Source organism: Ochotona curzoniae, unplaced genomic scaffold, assembly GCF_017591425.1.
Source record: "Ochotona curzoniae isolate NIBS_2020 unplaced genomic scaffold, NIBS_Ocur_1.0 scaffold_4701, whole genome shotgun sequence".
NCBI lineage: Eukaryota > Metazoa > Chordata > Mammalia > Lagomorpha > Ochotonidae > Ochotona > Ochotona curzoniae.
Window position 1 is genome coordinate 7,081,000 of NW_024467122.1, and position 21,385 is coordinate 7,102,384.

At 52.1% G+C, this 21,385-nt stretch overlaps 1 protein-coding gene across 1 annotated transcript; it reads right to left on the reverse strand.

Annotated features, from left to right (window-relative positions):
• Window positions 1–4,156, reverse strand: LYSMD4 (LysM domain containing 4). Its single transcript, XM_040969676.1, has 3 exons — window positions 3,943–4,156; window positions 2,907–3,181; window positions 1–1,089 (listed from the first exon to the last, which is right to left on the reverse strand). Exons 2-3 carry the CDS (start codon window positions 3,171–3,173, stop codon window positions 517–519), a joined length of 840 nt encoding a protein of 279 aa, XP_040825610.1. The 5' UTR covers window positions 3,174–3,181; window positions 3,943–4,156; the 3' UTR covers window positions 1–516.
• Window positions 4,157–21,385: the final 17,229 nt, after the last annotated feature.

A 21,385-nucleotide genomic window follows, 5' to 3' on the forward strand; every position in this document is an offset into this window, starting at 1 on the left:
CACAGTGCTTGTCCTACAGAAACACAGAAGACCACTTCTCAGAGCCAGTCCCCAATTCACAGCAAGCAGGGGACACTGCATAAGGAAGGCAGGTCAACCGTTGGCAATGCTCCATGTGGCAGGTCTCTTGGCCAAGGCCATTCCTCTCCCTTGGGGTACACTAAACATGGGGGCCTCCACAATGCTACTGTGAAGACCCTCACAGCCAGTCCTCTAGATGTCTTTAGGACACAGCCATCTGCCACATGCAGACACATCTTGCTGCTTCTCACCAGAGATAAAGGCTAAGTGAACTGGTGTTTGGATCCTGCAGCCTTGGAATGACAAAGCCACTCCCCAGGGCCAGCGTGGAGGCCAACATGACAGTGACTTTGGAAACGTGTCCAAACATCCAGCAGGCCAAAGGGACACTGTTACCTAGGTCGTGCCGGGGAGTTGGTGCATGTCAGGAACCTATCGGGCTGATTTCTCACAAACCAAACTTATTGGCCTCACTGGGTGGCTGGACTTAACTGGTTATCCAGAGGGGATGGTTGGCACTGGAACTACTGGCCTGGGTGACAGCCCTTGAGCGGCACTCAAGTCCACTGAGCCATTGGGAGCAGTTGTGTTCAAGGTACTTGGGGTCTCACCAGAAGTCTGTATTTTAAAGTAGACCAAATAAAACACTGGCAGAACAATCCCAATGAGGAGCATGATGAGAACAGCATTCCACCACTGGATTCCACAGTCTGCCCCATTCGCCGGTGTCCGCGGGGGAGCTGGGAGCAGGGGCTGACCGGGGGTCTCCCAGCAGTCATTGTCACCTAGGAAGACTTCGGACTGCACGGCACGCTCGATGTTCTGGTCGATCCCCTTAAAGAAGTCTGCCAGTTGGCTGTCCTCGGTGTCGGCACAGGTGGCTGCTCCGTCCACACCTGGCAACTCCACAGAGGTCATCCCCGTCTCTGAGGGAGGGTTTGCAAGGGGCTTTAGTTCTGCCTGAGCCTCTGTTAGGATCCCGTGCTTTCTCACGGGAATCTTAATAGATTTCAGCGCATATAAGTCCTGCTCTCTCATGAAGTTGTTGACTTTCTTGATGTCTGCAACCTGAAGACATGAAGACAAACAAAATATGTGAAGCTCCTTTAAATTCATGCCCAGAAAGTGTCTTGTAACCTTTTTAGATGAGATCCAAACCCAGCCCACTTAAGTAGCTGCTAGGGGACGTACAGAATGAACATGGGCTGCTTTTGGCTCTCACTGAGATTTTATGTATAGCTTAGTAAGCAGAAATTCCTGGGAATATATAAACTGAGCATTTTAGGATCAGTTTTGGAAAACAGATTTTTTTTTTTTAAAAGCCATTCCTTCAACATGGTTTTAGATGAAACACAGCCTTGGCCTTCCAAAGCAGGGCACTCTATCTTTTGACAACAGCGCCCCCGTTTGCCTGACTTGTGTCCCACACCAGAATCTGGTGAACACCTGCCAGGAATGGTCCCACCTGCCCCAAGCGCCAGCCTTGGCCAGCTCCACAGGGGCACCGGGCAGCTGGGCTACCTGCAGCAACTCTGGGGTTTACCATGTTCTCTCTCTCCCTGAAACTTAGTGGGACATACAAACTTCTTTTATAAATAAAAGCCACCTGTGGCTTTTAGTCCTCTCGCAAGGTGGCACAGCACTCCCCATCATCATGAACATGGAGGACTCTAGAACTGTGCTGGAGCTACAGTCTGGAATCTTTGGGAGGTAGGAAAGGGACCGGACCAGACAAACCCCACAAATCGTCAGATCTTAGGACTGAAGCAGTGGGGTGGGGGGAAAGAATCGTGAGGCAAATTTCCTTCACGGGTTCCCATGTTAGAAAGCTCTAAATGCACAACACGGACTCAAATCCCACACAGCCCAGGGCCGGCCTCGTTCAAATCAATCCTTCCCAGGCTTTTCATTCATGAGCAATCAATTAGTGCCTTAATTAACTGGTCTGGAGTGAAAAACACCTTTAATTTATTAGGTCCTGAAACTACCGTCTAAGTTGCTAGCAGCCTTTTGGTCTTTAATAGACAGCAAAGGTCCTTAACTTTAAGTAAGAAAACCCATTCTTTCTCAGGCCCGTTCTGTGAGAGTACTTTTAAAAGTTCATGGAAAAACAAACTCATCTTGTCATTCATTTTTCCACAAACATCCTGGGGTACCCTTGCAGGTCTGTATGGATTGATCAGAAGTCAGGATTCACCATGCAGCCCAGGTTTTGTAACCCCCAGTTTGTGCTGGTCCCTGTGGATTCCGGCACCACTGCTCGGCCATAGGTTGTGACAGACGAGCCTGACTCCCCAGACAAGACAGCAGCTCCCCACAGTGCGGTCAGTAATACGGACTAAGATAAATGACAAAGTTGGAGGAGCAAAAGGTTGCTGTTATTTTATTAAGTAGCTTACACAGCCTTAGAGAAGGCCACCCAAATACATAGGCACAGCATCAGCAAAATGAAATCGTTTCAATCTACGAGAAAACGTAGTAAGTCTAGAAATACTTTCCTACTTACTTGGCCATTGTTAATCACTCTGAATGCTAAAAAACATAATTAAAGAGAAAACAAAAACAGGGTTACATAGATGCACAGCATACAGGAGCTAGCTCATGCAGGTCTAAGAGAAATTTTAAGCAATGCAAGCATGCCAAAGGCATGGTGGCTAAATCCTGCCTGGCATCTACAGCACCAACTGACAGCCCTCAGTACAATGTGCTCAAACGGGGGAAACGCTCTCGGGCTTTCTGTGTGGCGAAGAGCAGAGGAGACCATGTGGACAGCTGAACGCACTGACACCTGCCAGGCATTCAGGAAGCGGGCTGCGCCTGCCCCATAGCTGGCCAGGGCCTCTGAGCTCCCCAGCAGCCCCTCCACCCAGGGGCCAGGGTCTTACTTGGCAGCCATACTGAAGGGCCAGCTTGTTGAGACTGTCTCCCTGTGTCAGCTCCCGCTGAAGCAGCACCACTTCCCCGGCTCCAGGCTGCTGGGCTCCCATTTTCCGGCGCTCCTTGCCCCGGGGCCGCAGGGCCAGTGGGGGCTCGTCCTCAGAGGAGTTCCCCGCATCATCGCCATTCTCAAACATGTACACGTGGCTGGTCGGGGTCCTGCACACCAGCGCGGGGCCTTGGAAGGGCTTGGCCGACACTTCCTTCTGCCTCATCTTCTGAACTGAAACCAAGGGTGAGGGTTAATCCCACACAGCGTGGTGGCCTCTCCCTGCTGCAGGACACCAAGGCCAGCCCAACCTTTCCCCTTCTCCATCCGTGGCTGTTTCTTTGTTTTTTCTTCCGGAGTTGTCAAGAATCAGATGGATTCCCTACCCCCGGACCCCGAGACCCTCAAACTCAGAACCTTTGTCCAAAACTCTCCTGTCCAGCCCTTCACGCGGCCCCAAGGATTTTCACCAGGAAGGTCGGCACTCGCTCAGAGTAACCGAGACCCAAGTACTGGTCCGGGGACACTGCGTGGCATACCCATCACGTGAGGTCCTCCCAGGTCACCCCGTATCCCCGCTATCTGAATTTCCACCCTTGGGACCAAGTCCAAAGCCATGGCAATCCCCTCCCCCCATTCCAAGCTCTCCAAAGTCGACTCCAGAAAAGAAACTTCACAACACGGGAAGGGGCAGCTGCCCAAGCGGCCGCTAGCACGGGGGTGGGGGGCATTTCCCAGCGGTCACTCCGGGAACCAGGCCAACCCCAATCCTGTCCCCAGCCCGACTCCGTCCCTCCTGAGCAGTCGGGGTTGCTGGCAGCCCAGGGCCACTTGCGGGACCCCAGGGGTGCCCCGATCCCGCTGGAGATCAGAGGGGACTCCGGCCATTCTCAAGTCTCCCTTTCCCCCCCCCGTAGCCCTGGCCGTGAAAGGTGAGGGTCCCTACACGCGGGCGGACCTAAAACCCAGAGGCGCCCCACCCCCTAGGCGCACACCTGTGGAGCCCCGACATTCCAACAAGGCTTGACCTCCGACCGCAAACAGCCCAGGACCAACCCTCCTCAAACGAGGCCGCCGCAGGTTCGCCTAGCAGACCGTCCAGTGGCAGCCCACCGCCACGCCGCCAGCCCTGGCTGGGCCAGGCTGGGCCAACCTAGGCCTGGCCGTGGTTCCGCGGGAGTCGGCAGGCATCCCAGCCAGACCCCCTTCTCGCCTCCCCGATACGGCAGGCCCCGCCGCCGCCACACCTGCCGATTGGCTGCGAGAAACAGCAGGCCTTCCGGGGGCGGGGCCATTGAGTCAACCAATGAGAGCGGCGGTAGGTGGGTCCCGGGACGAGTTCCGCGGTGCGGAGTGGTCAACACCGGGACTGGCAGAGAGGGGGGCGTGGCTAAGCTCGGGGCACGGAAGGGGCGGGCTGGAGCCGCGGTGGGGCTTTGGCCTTGGGCCTGGGCGCTGGACCTTTGTGTCCTGCCTCGGTGGCCTCGCTGGCAGCCTCCTGGGCTGAGCCTGATCTTCCGCGGTCGCAGGCGTCTGACGCTGCCTGCCTGTGAAGGACGACCGGCGGCTGCTCAGAGAAAGATCGCCCCGCCCCACCGCTTGGCCTCAGAATACTAATATCCACGGAGCTGACACCCTGACCGCCCCCGCGCGCAACAAAACCAAATAAGTGATGTTTATCCAGTACCGAGGATTACCGAAGTGAAAAGGGACGGAAGTTACATAAACCTGGTACCCCCAAAAGGAAACCCAAACTGTGGGGCAGTTTGTCCTGTGCACACGTCCTCTGAACGCCCTTTTTGTTCCCAGTAATTCCCAACTAAATCATTTTCTCAGCCCGACTCTTCTGCTTTCCATGCCAGCACTTGGCAGGTGCTTGTTAATTACTGCGTCGGTAAGAGAGATGTTACTGTGCCCTGGCCCAGACGTGCAGGGAAAGTGGCAGTACCCATTCTGAGTCCTGGCAGATAGCTCCAGACCCGGCTGTCGGCGCCAGGTGGATGTTGTAGCGCAGCCGGGATGCCCACAGCCCATCGCAGACGGCCTGGTCTGAGGGCCAGCCCGTCTGTTTCTGATCCGACTTCCTGCTAAAGCACCCCACCCTGGGAGGCAGCAAATACCTGGGTCCCTGCCACATGGGAGACACCCAGCTGGAGCTGCAGGCTCCCTGCTTCAGCCTGGCCCAGTTCTGGCTGTTGTGGGATTTGGGAAGTGAGTCATTCTCTCCATTCGTTCTCTCTTGCCCTCGCCACCACCCAGCCACGCTGGCACCCTGTCCTCAGACCTCAGCACCGCGGGTCAGGGGGGAGCAAATCTTTCTAAAAGCAAGTATTATTCCCCAGTCTATAGGGCCTTGCGACAGCGGCCTCCATCTACACACTGGAAGTGGGTTGTGGGGCTTTTTTGGCGAGGGTGGAGGGTGCCCAGTCACGGTTTCAGCAGGTGAATTTCAAGCCCATTTATCAGCTGCTCTAGCTGTGTCAGACTGCGCTGGTTGTGCGCAGGGACAGGCTGTGACAGGCAGGAGTAAGCGGGGACGGGCCACTGCCCTCCAGGCCCACATAGGACATCTAGAGCCCTGCCTAAATGTCCCACCTTTCCAAGCTACTGCCCCCAGCTGCCCCTCTTGCTGCCTCCTCTTCCTGCAACGCCCAGGGCAGCTCTGGCACGGTCACCTGGCAGGGGAAGGTAATCTCTGTTACCCTGCCCAGTAGCCCTCTGCCTTGTTCCTCTCAGGAGCAAAACCATAGGCCCAGGCACTCCAAACCCCGTTTTCCATTTTTACTGGCCTTTTCCACGCCACCCTTCAAGCTCAGCTCTGGCATCCCTGGGCCCACGTGGCAGTTATACCCGGGCTTGGAGGGACTCCCTCGGTGCCCACATGGTCTCCATGTCCTCAGCACCCCAGGAATTCTCCCCATTACTTGGCACTTGGGGCCTGTTAAAGGGATTCACATAGGCCCCACGTCGTAGCCTAGCGGCTATAGTCCTTGCCTTGCACACCAGGGATCCTTTATGGGCATCAGTTCTAATCCCAGTGGTCCCGCTTCCAAACCAGCTCCCTGCTCATGGCTCAGGAAAGCAGTTGAGGACAGCCCAAAGCCTTAGGACCCTGCACCTGCATGGGAGACCTGGAAGTTCCTGGTTCCTGGCTTATGATCGGCGCAGCACTGGCCTTTGTGGCCACTTGGGGAGTAAATCAACGGATGAAAAATCTTCCTCTCTGTCTCTCCTCCTCTCTGTATATCTTCTGACTTTCCAATAAAAATAAATAAATCTTTAAAAAAAAAAATAGGGGGTGGGGAATTCACATGTTCAAGTCTCTTCAGGACCAAAGACGCCAGCGCTCCCTTGAACTCGAGACTGCGCCCCTTGAGGTAGTTCCTGAGTCACAGCACAGGGCCGAGCCTAGAGTCACCAATGGAGCATGCTCCAAACCGCAGCTGTTGCCAACTTGCTCATACGCTCAGGGTTGTGGCCTCGTAGGCGGGATCAGGCCCTGTAGAGGGCGCCGCGTGCAGTCCGCTCGCTCCTCGGCTCTGCGGGGGACAGCCTGAGACTGGCCTTGGAGACAGAGAGCAGTTCCCTTCAGACAAGGAACCTGCCGCACCTTGGCCTTGGACTAGCCTCCTCCCAAACTGGGAGGAGACGGCTCTGTGTTGTTGATGAAGCCCAGCAGGCCTCACAGCACTGCGTAAGACCCAGGAGTAGAGGGAGAGAAGCTGGTGTTTACCGGGGACAGGTTGCTGAGAAGCTTCTGGAATTGGATGGTGATGCCAGGCACTGGGCGTGCTTTATTTGTTCAGAAGACGGACTGGGGAACCCTGGACGGCAGCATTTCCCTGCAAGGCTCTGCGTGTTCTGGGTGAGTCCTGCAAATGAGGGTGTTTGACCGCCGGGGAGATTTGATGCTGCGGGGACAGCCCCTAGCTTGTGGCCCGGGAAAGCAGCCCCTCACCACGTGGGACCACCAGATTCCCACAGTGTGGCTGCTCAGAGAAAGAAGACAAAACATACGGACTTAGGCTTCTTATGTTGTCTAGAGAACAGCAGCATTTTTTAATTGTCAAGGGAACGTCGTAAAGTTTGGAGGGGGAGTGAAGAACAGAATTAAAAGCTTAATTTGCGGGCAAAAATTCATACATAGCTTTTCCTTAATAGGCTTTGATGAGTCCCTTCACTTGCATGAAATTCAAACTTTTAATTTTCCATGAACAACAAAACTTTTAATTCCATTCCCCCCTGGCGTCTTTGAAGCACCCTTGTATTAGGTTATCAGAGAAAGGTTGCTGAAATGAATTCCACCTGTTCCCTTCAGCCTTGTCTGAGGTAGTTTCTAAAAAAGGCGAATGCCCAGCTGTGACTCCCTGTATCACATCTCCTGCAGGTGCCTGAAATCCGGCTGATCCAAGACTCACTGAGTGGGCCTCCTTGGCCTCCCAGGGCCCTGGTTAATAGGCAAATTCCCGGCCACTCATGCCAGACCCGGACAAGCATGACCATGGGCGGACAACTTGGGGGGAAGCAGGGCAGCAGGTGAGGGGTAAAGTTAGGCAGGGATGGTGCCAGAGTCCCCCATTTGGAGTCTCTGACCTGGTAGCCTGGGTCCCTGGCCTGCTGCTTTAGGCTCCACTTGTGGCCCACGCATCTCACAGGTGGAGGTGCTGCTGGCTGAAGAGAGCGGAGCAGAATCTGCACCCTAGTGGTATTTCAGGGAGCAGGGTATGAGTGGGTTGTGCAGACCCAGGAGCAGCACGTGAAACCGGGGCCTGGGGAGTGAGGCTCTCCAACCCTCTCCCTTGCTGCTTAGGGCCTCTTGTCTCCCTCACAAGCTTGGGCAGCATTGGACTAAAACAAGTAAACACTTCCTTGATGTAATTAATGGCAGCCAATCTAGAGGTCAGCAAACGTTCCGGGCATGAAGACCTATGCACCAGCCAGGGAGAGGTTCAGACTTTGGGAAGATGTCCTCCCAGCCTCCCGCCCTACTGTCCAGCAAAGGAGGGGGCCAAGGTCAGAGGGAGCCCTGATGAGTGGCCGGTGGTGGGCGCTGCTACAGGCTATTCCAATATCCCAGATGCTCCAGGTGGGTCATGGAGGACTCAGAGTTGTGGACTGTAGTGAGTGAAGGCTGCCATCCGTGGAGAGGCTGAGCTCTAGCCTTGGACCTATAGAGCTCGGTGGGTGTCACACAGCCAGGCCCAGCTCTGGTTCTCTGTGAGCTGTCGGATCCCCTTTCAGTGGTTCCTGGTGAGGGTAGGTCCTTGCTGCCCTGCCCCTGGTTTGGGAAGTGCAGATTTCAAAGATGCCAAAATAACTCGCTTTTCAACAATAGTGGAATAAAGATAAACTTATTTCATTTTTGACAGCTATAAAGTTTAATGTTTTGAATTCACAGCTTTTTGATTGCATATGAGTTTGGATATGTTGAAATGGTGGTCATCTGGTTCATTGGATTACGTTGTGCAGGTAGTGGAGAAAGCAAGCATGATGGAAAGTGGAGAATCTGTTCCTGTTATAAGAGGACCCAGCGGGAGGCCAGGCAGGACAGTGAGCTGCCTGCATCGAGGTTTGTTTCCAAGATGTGAGTCGCATTGCTTCTTAGCATTTAGCGCTTTTATCCCTGTTGGTGTGCTCTGTGTACAGGCTCTGAAGAAGGGCTCGGCATGGTCAACTGGGCAAGAACCATGTTTCAAAAGTTCCTTGAAAAACCATCTATGCTAAAAGCCATGCGGTGCATTTCATTATCATTTGAAATTAATGTACATCTCTCTCCCTTTCTAATGGCGACTGACGTGTGACCAGCAGCATTTTGGGGAAGGTGCTGTGTGGCCAGGGGTACCTCCCTAGTCTCGATGTATCGCCTGTGACATCCTCAATCTGTGTGGGCACCCATGGGCTATTCATGTGTCTGAATGAGCCATGTTTCAGCTGCCTCACAGTGCACAGTGGCAGCCCCCTAGAGGCCTGGCCGTTCTGCTGGCCTCTGCAGTCAGAGGGTGGAGGTCGAACCTGTGTTCCCCAGGTGTCTACACCGCAGCAGCAGCAGTGCCCCCTCGTCCCCAGTGCTCAGTGCTGTCCTCAGTGCCTCCTGCATACCTGCTTTATAGTAGGCTCCTGAGACCAGGGGTTCCTTGTGGGGAATCAGTGTGAGCAAGGTGCAGTACCTGCCCAGGCCGCTAGAGGCACACTGTCTTTTCATGGGTGTATGCATATGTATGGTGTCCCAGAAATAAGCCAGACTACTAAATTGTGAGCTTCTTGAGTCAATAAATAGTAACCGAGCACCTCCCCTGGGGAAGGGCAACATCCCTGGGCACCGACTGTGTGACTGCGGGAGGGTATGCATGTGCACACGTGTGTGGAAATGGGACAATACAGGTAGGATGTACAGCTGGTAACACATGCTGTGTGCTGCGCATGAAGGACACAGGTGGATGTGTGGGTTATATGTTCGTCATTTGACACCCACAGCAAGTGGCTTGGCACAGCACAGAACCGCCATACGCTTTCGGTGAATTCATAGCTCAGGAGACACCTGTTCCCAGGTCTGGCAAAAACAGGAGACTTTGCTTTTAGAGTGGGTGTAGCTGTTCCTACCTGTGATGGAGGCAGGCTCAGGGATCAAAGGCTCCCAGCGCTGTGTGTGGCTTAGGAATTATCCAGTTGAAAATTACACGGGAGGATGCATCCTCTGCTGGCAGCTTGGTGCAGTGCTGCAGGCAGCTCCTGCCTGCTGGTTCCGTCACCCTACTCCTACCTCGGCCCACTTGGGCCACCTGAGCAGCAGCCAGGTCTGGTACCTTCCTGCCTGGACTCTGCTGTCTCTCCTGGGAGGGATAGGAAACCTGAGGCCTGGAGTGAGTGCTGTGGAGGCCACTGTGTACAGCCAGGGGCAGGTCCCGGTGTGCAGCCAGGTGTGGGCAGTGTGCAGGGCACGCGCCCAGCCGGCAGGGGGCGCTGTGGCATCACTACGTGCTCTGCTTGGAACCGCGCTTGCCCCATCATGGGGAGTGCTGAAGCTCAGACGGAAATCAAGTGTTCTTCGCCGGTGATAGTGATATTGGCGCTGTCTGTGGCCCACCCGGGTTCTGGCCTACGCCCTCCCCGTGACCAGGGACCCAGGAAGCTCTGGGGCTTGCCCACCCTGCGGGGACCTCTCCCATCTCCGTGCGGGCATTATGTGGGCTGCGAATGACGGGGCTGGCCAGGAGCACATCAGCCACACCTGGGAGGCTCTGAATTCTCTGGTGCCCCAGGGTGCTGGCTGCTGGGACCTCAGTTGGCAGCAACCCCAGGTGATCTGAGCGAGGTTTGCTCCAAGTGTCTGACGCACAGGATCTGGAGTCACAAGCCCCTGTGTTGCAGAGGATCATGACCTCTGATCCACCTGCTACCCTCCCCTGATCTGTAAATCCAGTTCCTCCTGAGACAAAGGGAACTGTTTCTGCAGATGGAGTCTGCTGCTCAGCAGCGTGGAATAAAGATTAGCCCAACTCCTTAGGTGGCCCTGCGGGGTGCGGGGACCCAGGTTCCAGCATCACCCGCCGGCTGTGTAACTCCAGACAGGATCCTTCAGTCTCTCTCGATCTTTGTGATCTGATCTTTGAGATTCTAGCTGAAGATTTGTCCATCTTGTGGGGTGTTCCAGAAGCAGCCCTAGTTCCTGTCCTCTGTGTTCTTAACCTGTGCCTTCTGCTGCTTGCAGGATCCTGGTTACTTAAGACACTCGATTCAAGGACCCCGTTTTACTGGGGGTATGATACAGCCATACGTTTCCCTGGGAGTGCTACAGCCTGAAAGTTTTGAGTTTGTTTTCATCCTCTGTGTTCTGGGGGTATTTCCTCTCTTGGCTTATCAGTAGTTTTGGTACGTGGGTCCACTTATGTGTGCATTCTCCAGATATCCTGCTTTACTGATTTCTGATTTCATCCTGGTTTATTTCAGAGACAAAATGCAATGTATGAACTTCCCTTCTCTCCTAAGATCTGTTAAAGGGCAGGGGGTTTAGTGCAGCGGTTAAGGTACTGCTGGAGATGCCCAGAGCCCATAAGACGTGCATGCTGAGTCCTAGCACTGCGACTGATTCCAGCTTCTATCTTCTTAATATATTTCCTTAAGGTTTATTTATTTTTATTGGAAAGGCAGATGTTTTACAGAAAGAAGGAAAGACAGAAAAATCTTCCATCTGCTGGTTCACTTCCCAAGTTGCCACAATGGCTGGAGCTGAGCAAATCTGAAGCCAGGAGCTCCCTCCAGGTCTCTCACGTGGGTGCAGGGTCCCAGGGCTTTGAGACATTCTTGACTGCTTTCCCAGGCCACAAGCAGGGAGGTGGAACAGCTAGGACATGAACTGGTACCCATATGGCTAATGCAAGGCGAGGACTTAAGCTACTAAATCACTACACCGGGCCCTCTTTTAAATATTTTTTAAAGGCAGAGGTACAGTAAGAGGAAGGGAGAGAGAAATCTTCTGTCTGCTCATTCTTTCCCCAAATGGCTACAAAGGCCAGAGCTGGGCCAGGCTGAAGTCAGGAACTCCTTCCTGGTCTCCCAGGCAGGTAGCAAGGACCCAAGCACTTGGGCCCTCTTCCATCACTTTTTCCCCCCAGACCATTAGCAGGCACTGGATCAGAACTGGAGTAGCTGGGACTCAGTACTTGAACTAGTGCTCATCTGGAATGCTGGTGTTGCTGGCAGCAGCTCTGCCTGCTGAGCCAGAATGCTGACTCCTCCAGCTTCTTTGTAAGGTGAGCCCAGGGAGGCGGCAAGTGAAGGCCCAAGCTCTTGGTTCCCAGCGTCCTTGTGGGAGACCCAGCCCGAGTTCCTGGGTTTGATCTGATCTAGCCGAGGCTGTTGGGGGACCTTGGGGGAGCAAACCAGTAGACAGAAGATCTCCTGTCTGCTTTCTATACTTCCCAAATATGTTAATTTTAGAAAATCAGGTGAGGCTTGTCTGGGGACCTGGAGAAGGGTCCCCATGCATCGAAGAGTGTGCGGGCTGCTGTTGCTGGGCATGTCCCTCTGGCAGGTCCAGCTGGTGGACTGTGTCCTCCGAGTCCTGCTTCCTTCTCAGCATTCAATCCACTACCACAAGTGCACACAGTTTGTGACTGAGACTGTGTCACTGCATCCCCCTCCATCTGTGTGCATTTTTGCTTCCTGCAGCGAATGTGGTGAGACACATACTGGCTTCCTGTCGTTATTGCCATTGAGCCACACATGAATATGGCATCCTTCTTCGTCTCCTGTAACCTTGGATGAGTCATTTTTTTAAAAAATTTATTTATTTTTATTGGAAAGGCATATGTACAGAGAGGAGGAAAGACAGAGAGGAAGATCCTCCATCTGATGACCCACTCCCTAAGTGACTGCAATGGCTGCTGCTGTGCCAACCTGAAGCCAGGAGCCAGGAACCTCTTTCTGGGTCTCCCACAAGGTTGCAGGGTCCCAATGTCCTGGCCATCCTCGACTGCTTTCCTAGGCTACAAGCAGGGTGCTGGATGGGAAGTGCAGCTGCCGGGATTAGAACTGGCGCCTATATGGGATCCCAGGACATTCAAGGCGAGGACCTTAACTGCTACGCTATCATGCCAGGCCCTGGATGAGTCATTTTTAACTGGGTTGTTGGGAAGTCTGACTATGGCATGGAAATATACACACGAACATGACTTTTTGGTCACCGTATCACCTGTGTTGTGGTTAAACTCCTGCCTGACCCATGGGGTTCTGTTAACTTAATGCTACCCCATTCAGTAACATGTCAACCCCTTAGGGTTGGTCAGAAGCTTCCCCGCAGCCTCGAGTTCATCAGCTTAGCCAGTCATTCTCCAGTCTAGCAATGTAGTATCACACAGGCCCTTGGCAGGGAGCTGGATGGGAAGTGGGACTGCTGGAATTAGAACCCGCAGCCATGTGGGATCCTGGTGCGTGCAAGGTGAGGATTTTGGTTGCTAGGCCACCGTGCTGGGCTCTCTCCTATGTCGTCTAATGGTTTTATTATTTTGCTCTTATAGTTAGATCACTTTTTCATTTTGAGTTGTTTTCCATGTGGTAGTGGGGGTAGAAAATCAGATTTGTTCTGCATGAGGATATCTGGTTTTCCTGACACCATTTATTGAAGAGAATGTCTTTTCTCCAGTGTATGATATGAGTGAGTTGTTGAATGTATGGACTCATTATCTTTATTTATTTTATTATTTTGTTCCATTAGGCTGTGTATCTGTGGTTATGCCAGTTTATGCCATGCTGTTTTGATTATGATAGCTTTGCAGTACATCTTCTCAAAATAAAATGTTGTAGTGTCTAGTGTCTCCACTTTCTTTTTTTTTCTTTTTTTTTTTTTTTTTTTTGGTCCAAGATGGAGTCAGCTGTTCAGGGCATTCTTGCTTCTGTATGAATTTTAGAATTTTCTTTTCCTGGTTCAGGGAAATGTTTTGATGGGGACTATATTTACTCATAATTACTTTGGTTAGAATGAATATTTTAATCATTCATTCTAATTCAATTCTTGAGCATGGGAAGTCTTTCCCCATTTTTTGTGTGTGTGTCCGATTCCTTTCATCAATGTTTTTAAGTTTTCATTGTAAAGGTCTTTTGTAATTAAATTTGTTCCTGTGTATATTTTTGGTAGCTATTGTGAACAAAACTGCTTTTATGATTTATTTCTCAGAAATTTTGTACTGATGTGTGAAAGTGCCAATGAGTTCTTATGTTGATTTTTGTATTCTGCAAGTTAGTTCTGATAGTTTTTTGCTGGAGTCTTTAGCTCCCCCCCACAACCCCTACCCCCATATATAGACTTCACTTACTCTTGTCTGAATGCTTGTATCTCTTTTTCTTTTTCTGTCCCAATTAAGGCTTCGAGTACCACAGTGAGTAAGAATGCTGAGAGCAGATATACCAACATACTTGTCTAGTTCTAGATTTTAGAGAAAGTATTTTCAGCTTTTTGCCATTTTATTTGATATTTTTATTAAGTTGAAGTACATGTCATAGTATTTATTTTGATCATGAAGGGATGTTGGATGGATGCTTTTTCTGCATCCATGATGATATGACTTTCAGTTATTTATTGGAGAAACAGAGAAAAAGAGAGTGAGGGAGAATGCACCAATATGCTGACTTACTCCCCAAATGCCTGAGAAAGCCAAGAGTGTGAAATGCGGTGCAGGATTCCAATGCTGGATCCATCACTGTCCTCCTGGGAGCTGGAGCCGGGAGCTGGAGCCAGGAGCTGGAGCCGGGAGCTGGAGCCGGGAGCTGGAGTCAGGAGCTGGAGTCAGGAGCTGAAGCCAGGAGCCAGGAGCTGAGCCAGGAGCTGGAGCCAGGAACTAGGAGCTGAGCCAGGAGCTGAGCCAGGAACTAGGAGCTGAGCCAGGAGCTGGAGCCAGGAACTAGGAGCCAGGAACTAGGAGCCAGGAACTAGGAGCCAGGAACTAGGAGCCAGGAGCTGAGCCTGTGTACTCCAGGATGCATGTGCTGGCCACCAGGTTAACTACCTCCTGCTCTCCAGATGTGATGACTTTTACCCTTCATTTAGTTGATGTATGTTGATTTGCTCATGTTTAACCCATTTACTCTTTTTTTGTGGTGGTGTTAGTATTTTGTTGATAATCTCTACATTTATGTTCATCAGAACATTATTATTTTGACTGATTTGGTTTTGGGGTAATGCTGACTCTGCAGACTGAGTGTGGAAATGTTCATTTTTGGAATAGTTTTTTTTTTAAAGATTTATTTTTTATTATGTTTTTATTGGAAAGGCAGATATACAGAGAGGAGAGACAGAGAGGAAGATCTTCCATCCGATGATTCACTCCCCAAGTGAGTGCAATGGCCAATGCCATGCCGATCCGAAGCCAGGAGCCTCTTCCAGGTCTCCCATGTGGGTGCAGGGTCCCAATTGGGCCGTCCTCGACTGCTTTCCCGGGCCACAGGCAGGGAGCTGGATGGGAAGCAGGGCCGCCAGGATTAGAACCAGCGCCCATATGGGATCCCGGGAGTGCAAGGCAAGGACCTTAACCACTTGCGCCATCACGCTGGGCCCGATTTTCTAACTTTTAAATGTCATTGTTAGGTTGTTTCTTTGAACTCTTTCCATTTGTTTTAAATGTAGATGTCTTCTTGCTGTAAGCTCCCGTTTTACCATTGCTTTTGTTGCATTCCTAAAGTTTTGTTAAATAATGCTTCCATTTTCACTTGTATCAGGATTTTTTTTTTTTAAATTTAGAGGCAGAGTGAGTGAGATTGAGAGAGTTAGCAGCTGCTGGTTCACTCCCCGGGTGTTCTCAGTGGTTAGGTCTGGTCAGGCCGCATTTTGGGGGCCGAAACTTTAGGCTTTCTGTGTGAGTAGTAGGTACTTGGTCACCTGAGCGCTCATCACTGCATCCCAGGGTGCACATTAGCAAGTAGCCATGATCAGGAGTGCCCCCGGGCCTGGGGCCTGTGTCCATCCGTGATCAGGAGTGCCCACGGACCTGGGGCCTGTGTCCATCCGTGATCAGGAGTGCCCACGGACCTGGGGCCTGTGTCCATCCATGACCAGGAGTGCCCCCGGGCCTGTGTCCATCTGTGACCAGGAGTGCCCACGGACCTGGGGCCTGTGTCCATCTGTGATCAGGAGTGCCCCCAGGCCTGCGTCCATCCGTGATCAGGAGTGCCCCCGGGCCTGTGTCCATCTGTGATCAGGAGTGCCCACGGACCTGGGGTTTTTGTCCATCCGTGACCAGGAGTGCCCACGGCCCTGGGACCTGTGTTGTGTTCTGGATATGGATGTACTCGTGAGGCCAACCAACTACTCATGTTGCAAGACATTTAAAAATTTTCCCTTTTGATTTCATCCACGACATATTGTTTGTTCAGAAGCAAATGACTATTTCTGTATTTGTATAATTCCTACTATTTCTTTTGTTATTGATTTCTAGTCTTATGTGATCAGAAAAGACAGGGTTTCATTTGAATTTGTTGCAATTTAGTTTCAAAACTGATGCTAATGAAAAATGCATGCACTATGTAGCCATTGAATAAAATATTCTGCAAGTGTTTTTTCAATCCATTCCATCAACAGCTGAATTTTGTTTCTTTCCTCCCCCCCCTCTGGAAGATGTGTTCTTTGGTGAAAGTGGGGTGTCCATCCCCCACCATCGTTACCCTGGACTCTCTCCCTTCATAATCCATCATGTTTGTTTTTAGAATCAAGTGCTCTGGTTCTGGTTGCATAGATGTATATTTGTATTTGTAATCACGATTTCCTGTTGTGGGCTTCGTGCCTTGGTTGTGAAACAGTGCCCCCTGGTGTTCAGCTTTGCAGCTGGTTGGCTGGCTGGCTTTGTGTGTTTGCTGGTGGCCTTGATTCCGGCTCGTGGTCTGTGCTGCTTGGTCTGATTTTGCCCCTGGAGGTAGCACCCTGTTGCCTCTCACACTGCCCTTTGGAGGCATCCTGTTACCTTGCTGTTCTCTTCTATGTCGACCTCCGATTCCAGGAGGTCAGTTGTCGCTATTGCTTTTTTTTTTTTCAGATGTATTTGTAATTAATTAAAGTTATCGAAAAGCACACACACATACAGACATGCACACACAAGTGTCTCCTATCTCCTGACTCATTCCCAAGTGCCTGCAAAACCAGAGTTATGCCAAGCTGAAGCCAGGATCCTGGAGCTCCATCTGGTCTTCTGCAGGAACCCAAGGACTTGCGTTGTCACTTACTTCCTACCAGGATGCACGTTAGCAGGAAGCTGGAGTTGGAAGCAGAGCTGGGTCTTGAACCCAGGCCCTCCAAAATGGGACACAAGTGTCCCAGCAGTGCGTAACTGCTTGAAGGGTGGCTGTCAGGCTAAATGGCTTTTTTCCAGAAGATGTGCCTTTGGGTGTCAGTTTGGCAGGCTATGTCATCTTTAATTCCCGCTGGATGACATAGTACCATCTCCCTATGGTTTCTGCTGTCATCCATAGTGGTGGAGCAGCATCATGCATGTCTGCTGGTGGCCTGAAGTGGTGGGGTTGGGCCACAGGAGCACATGTTCCCCTGGCAGTTTCCTGGTCCCAGCAGTGGCCTCTGGTGGGGCTGAAACCATCAGAGTGCCAGCCTGGTGAGGGACATGATGCAGCTGACAGACGGATGGGTCACTGGGAGTGCTGCCAGCCAAACTGGCAGGGCTGCATGGGTGGGTCCACAATGGCAGCTTGTGGGTGCTAGCAAGGGAACCAGGCATATGAGAACACTGTGTCAACACATCCCTAGCAAGGGCCCAGCAGTGGCACTTCCCAGGGGGCAGGGAAGAGAAGGCCAGTCTCACCTTTGAGGAATGAGCCTGTTCCTTCTAGGCTCCAGGGGCAGGATTATGCTACTGTGCCAAACACCTCATCCCCTGTATTGCAGAGAGCCGTGTGGGCCAGGGTGCTGGGGTTGCTATCGCTCTGCTAGGCCTGGCTGGATGTATGCAGCTACAGTCCAGTTTGGATGTGTGGGGGCTGCGATTTCCTTTCTCGGATCAGTGTTGGAATGTGGATCAGGAGGAAGACCACTGAGTTTCTTGTTGGAGACAGAGCTGCTATGTGTCCGCGGGGAGCTCCCCTGGCTGGCAGAGCTGCCCTGTGTCCGCGGGGAGCTCTCCTGGCTGGCAGAGCTGCCGCGTGTCCGCGGGGAGTTCCCCCTGGCTGGCAGAGCTGCCCTGTGTCCATGGGGAGTTCCCCCTGGCTGGCAGAGCTACTGTATGTCCGGGGGGAACTCCCCTGGCTGGCAGAGCTGCTGTATGTCCGCGGGGAGCTCCCCTGGCTGGCAGAGCTGCTGTGTGTTCACGGGGAGCTCCCCTGGCTGGCAGAGCTGCCCTGTGTCCGTGGGGAGCTCCCCTGGCTGGCAGAGCTGCTGTGTGTCTGGGAGCCAGGCTTTGCATTCAGCAGTTTGCTGGCAGATAGTTGCCCATGTTTTGTAGTTAGGGATCATAGGCTGATCTTCATGGGCGTAACCTCTGGGAGCCGAGTGCACCTTACACACTGTGTGTGGCAGATTCCTTCAGCCAGCCAGGCCTAGCAGAGCCGTCTCTTTGCTGGATGCTCAGCGGATAGCCAGCCTGAGACTACGTCTCATTTCCAGATTTTGGCGTGGAGTCTTCAGGATTTGCAGGTCTTATAAAACCAAACTCTACTGCGTGAGCAGGAGCAGCAGTCTGTTTGGTATGTTGGGGAGCAGGTCCAGGGTCCTTGCTCTCAGCTCCCAGCAGCATGCAAATCCAGGCTCCTGGGTTACTGGGCATACTGGTCCTCCCAGGAAAGCTGGGCCAGTCTTGTGCATCCTTTCCTCTCCTGGCATGGGGCTGCCTTTGCTCTGTTTACCTGGCAGTTCTTAGCCTGTTGCTCTGTGTGTGGTTCTCAGGTCACCCTGTTTGCCATACGGTCATAAATGGAAATTTCCAGATGACTGCTTTGACACCTCAATCTCTCCTCTCCCTTCCACCTGGTGCAGGCCAAGGCTGGTGTTTCCATAGATGGAGGAGGCCTGGGGTATCCTTCACCTGCTTCCTTTTCTGCTTCCCCTAATGTTCTGATTTGGGCTCAGAAGAGGTAGGACTGTGGGGTGCTCACCTCTTGTTCATTGGGCTGTAACTGCCACTGTCCACAGGCAGAAGTGCTAGGGGAGGGCCAGCTGCCTCCTGTGCCAACCCCCAGTGATGGCATCCTGCTGTGCTCTGGCATATTGGCCTCCTGTTCCTTCATGTATCTGCAAAGCCCAGGGTTGTCTCAGCCCTTCAGGGCCTTGACACACCAGCTTCATCTGTCCTCTCCTCTCCCGGGAACCGAGGACTCACAGCGGGCATGGTCCTGCTTGTTTCTGGGCCTGTTGATCCTGACCCAAACCCCTGGCCTTGTATCCTGTCCCTTTTGCTACAGTGACACCTGGGAGGCGTGCCCCACAATGCTGACTACTGCTGAGATTTGTTCTGGCTTCCATCTGCCCCTCCAGGGGATGCAAGTGAGAAGGATGTCCCTTAGACTAGGAGGGATTTATCCTTGACCTTGGCAGTCTTAGAGATCCTTGTAGGGGAAGGGAAGATTCCAGGGCCACAGGAAACTGCCAGGCCCAAGCCTGGGACCACTGTCTTTGCCAGGGTTTAGGGTGGGACTTCCTGCTCCCGTAGCTCACCTTCCACCTGCAGCCTGGCTTTTCCTGGGACAGAGGGGAGCAGAAGTCACAGAACAGGCCACAGTTCTGCATGTGAGGCGAGGTGGCTGAGATGTCGTGGCCAGCCTAGACATGGTGGTGATAGAAGATAGCCTTATGTCGCGCCCACGTGTCTTACCGCCCAGCAATAAGACGCAGACGCGTGTGAAGTCTCCTGCGGTAAAATTTATTGTGCACACTAACATGAGGAAGGAAGCGTGAATCCCGGCAGGCTTCTACTCTTATGTGCTGTCTGGCCCCGCCTCCGCCGATGATAGGTCGGCGTCATGATTACGCAGGGTTCTGGGCGACTGGATTCGTCAGTCCCAGTGTTTACGTGCCTGCCGCGCCGCAGCTCACTGCGCATGCGTTAGGCGCATGCGTGGTACTGCCAAAGCTACGTGACTATCCACCAGGCACCAAGATCTAGCCTCTCTGGCCGGCGCCATTTTGGGTACGGCATGTAACCAGTATATACAGATATGGCTGGCAACATCTCCCTCCTTCTTATACAATAGAAAAATAAACTGGTATGGGCCTGTCTTAGGTTGTAGACTCAAGGCGCACGATCCGTCATAGGGAGGCTGCGTGGCTTGACGTAGTCCCTGTCTTAGACCGATAATTGTCTGGGTCTATCTTACCCGTCATGGGCTACAACCGCGGTGGTTGTAAAGAGCAATGTCTCGACAAGTTAGTTATAAGATTGACTACCCTCTCGCGTGCAATGGATAAGACCTGCGAGGTGCAAGGGCTAGTCAGGTGCATTATGCATCATGCTCGAACTCAGTGCAATGCCATAATGACCTGAGGTGCAGGAGCCATGATGTCCATGCTCTTAACTAAGCCTGTTGAAGCATGCTCAACCATACCATGGGGGAGTCACCATACTGCATGGCTAGTAGGGCTTGATGTATTGTCACACAATCTCGCTGAGCGCGGTGTCTCAAACGACACAGGCAAAAAAAGGCATAAGGCACAGCCTGCACATAAGAGCAGAATTAGCACAACCATTCCCACCCATTCCTTAATATGGGAAGTGATGTTCCAAATCCAAGTGGCCAGGGTTTCAGCAACAACAGGATCCACCCGTGTAGAATTAATCTGGACAATGGCAATTCTCAACTCCGACTGTAAAATATCAAATTCTCTCGTCCAATTTCCTAAAAGATAGGAAGAAAGCTGGCAAGAAAGATTAGCAGCCATTGAAACATTTTGAAAAGGAATAGAAGTAACACATAAACCTTGACACTAAAATTCTCAGGAGACGCTTGAAAACAAAGCGTGTCCTGTAGGGAGAATAAAAAATTACTCATATTCTCCTTAATATCATCATAAGGGAGAAAAGGCAAATCCAAAGAAGAAAAAATCGAGGAAACACTCGGGCTGAGTGGGCGACCGGTAAGGGTCGTGGAAAAACACTCAAAACTCCTCATCGTGGCTCAGCAATCACGATCCTCACAAGCGCCATACAGACCATTAGTTGCACCATCAGCCGTGTTTGCACTGGGCGGGGCACCATTGTCCTGTGGGATTGTAGGAGGAGTTTCTGATTGCGGGTCTGCATGAATCCTCCCCAAGTCAGATCCTCGTGCAAGCGCTCCAGCAGTTGCAGAAACGTCAGAAGGCGGTGATGGACAGGAACGAGTCAATCGAGCTGGAACCCAAACCGGAACTGGGGCGTCCTGTGGAAACACACAAATGGCTCCTCGAGCCTGCCTAATAACTGGGTCTGGGCCCTTCCATTTGGACTCCAGAACATCCTTCCACTTGACCCAAGATTGCTCTTGCGCCGTCTTGAGGGAATGACGATCTGCAGCACTGAGGCCTTTCTCATCCAGCTGTAAAAAATTGATGGTGAAGAGAGCCAGGGCTAGAGTGGCCCGAGGGCTCTGACTGGCGAGGCCAAGCGATTCCCAGGTGGTTTTTTGTTTTTGCAACAATTCCTTAATAGAGCGATGAGCACGTTCGATTATCCCCTGACCTTGTGGATTATAAGGGATGCCAGTCACTAATTTAACGCCCATCTTCATGCAAAAATCACGAAATTTGGCTGAAGTATAGGCGGGGCCATTATCAGTCTTAATACACTCAGGTTTACCCCATGCGGCCCATGCTTCTAAGCAATGTTGGATTACATGGATGGCCTTCTCCCCAGTTAGAACTGATGCAAAGAGCACACCAGAAAAAGAGTCCACGGATACATGAACAAATTGGTTCCTCCCAAAGGATGGGACGTGCGTCACATCCATCTGCCACAATTGATTGGGTCTCAATCCCCT

Excerpts from the sequence above, each read along its gene's own strand:
- LYSMD4 (XM_040969676.1), bottom strand. The coding sequence starts at position 3,173 with ATGAGGCAGAAGGAAGTGTCGGCCAAGCCCTTCCAAGGCCCCGCGCTG. Across the intron at positions 1,090-2,906 it reads CCCTTCAGTATGGCTGCCAA|GTTGCAGACATCAAGAAAGT; the intron begins GTAAGACCCTGG and ends TCATGTCTTCAG.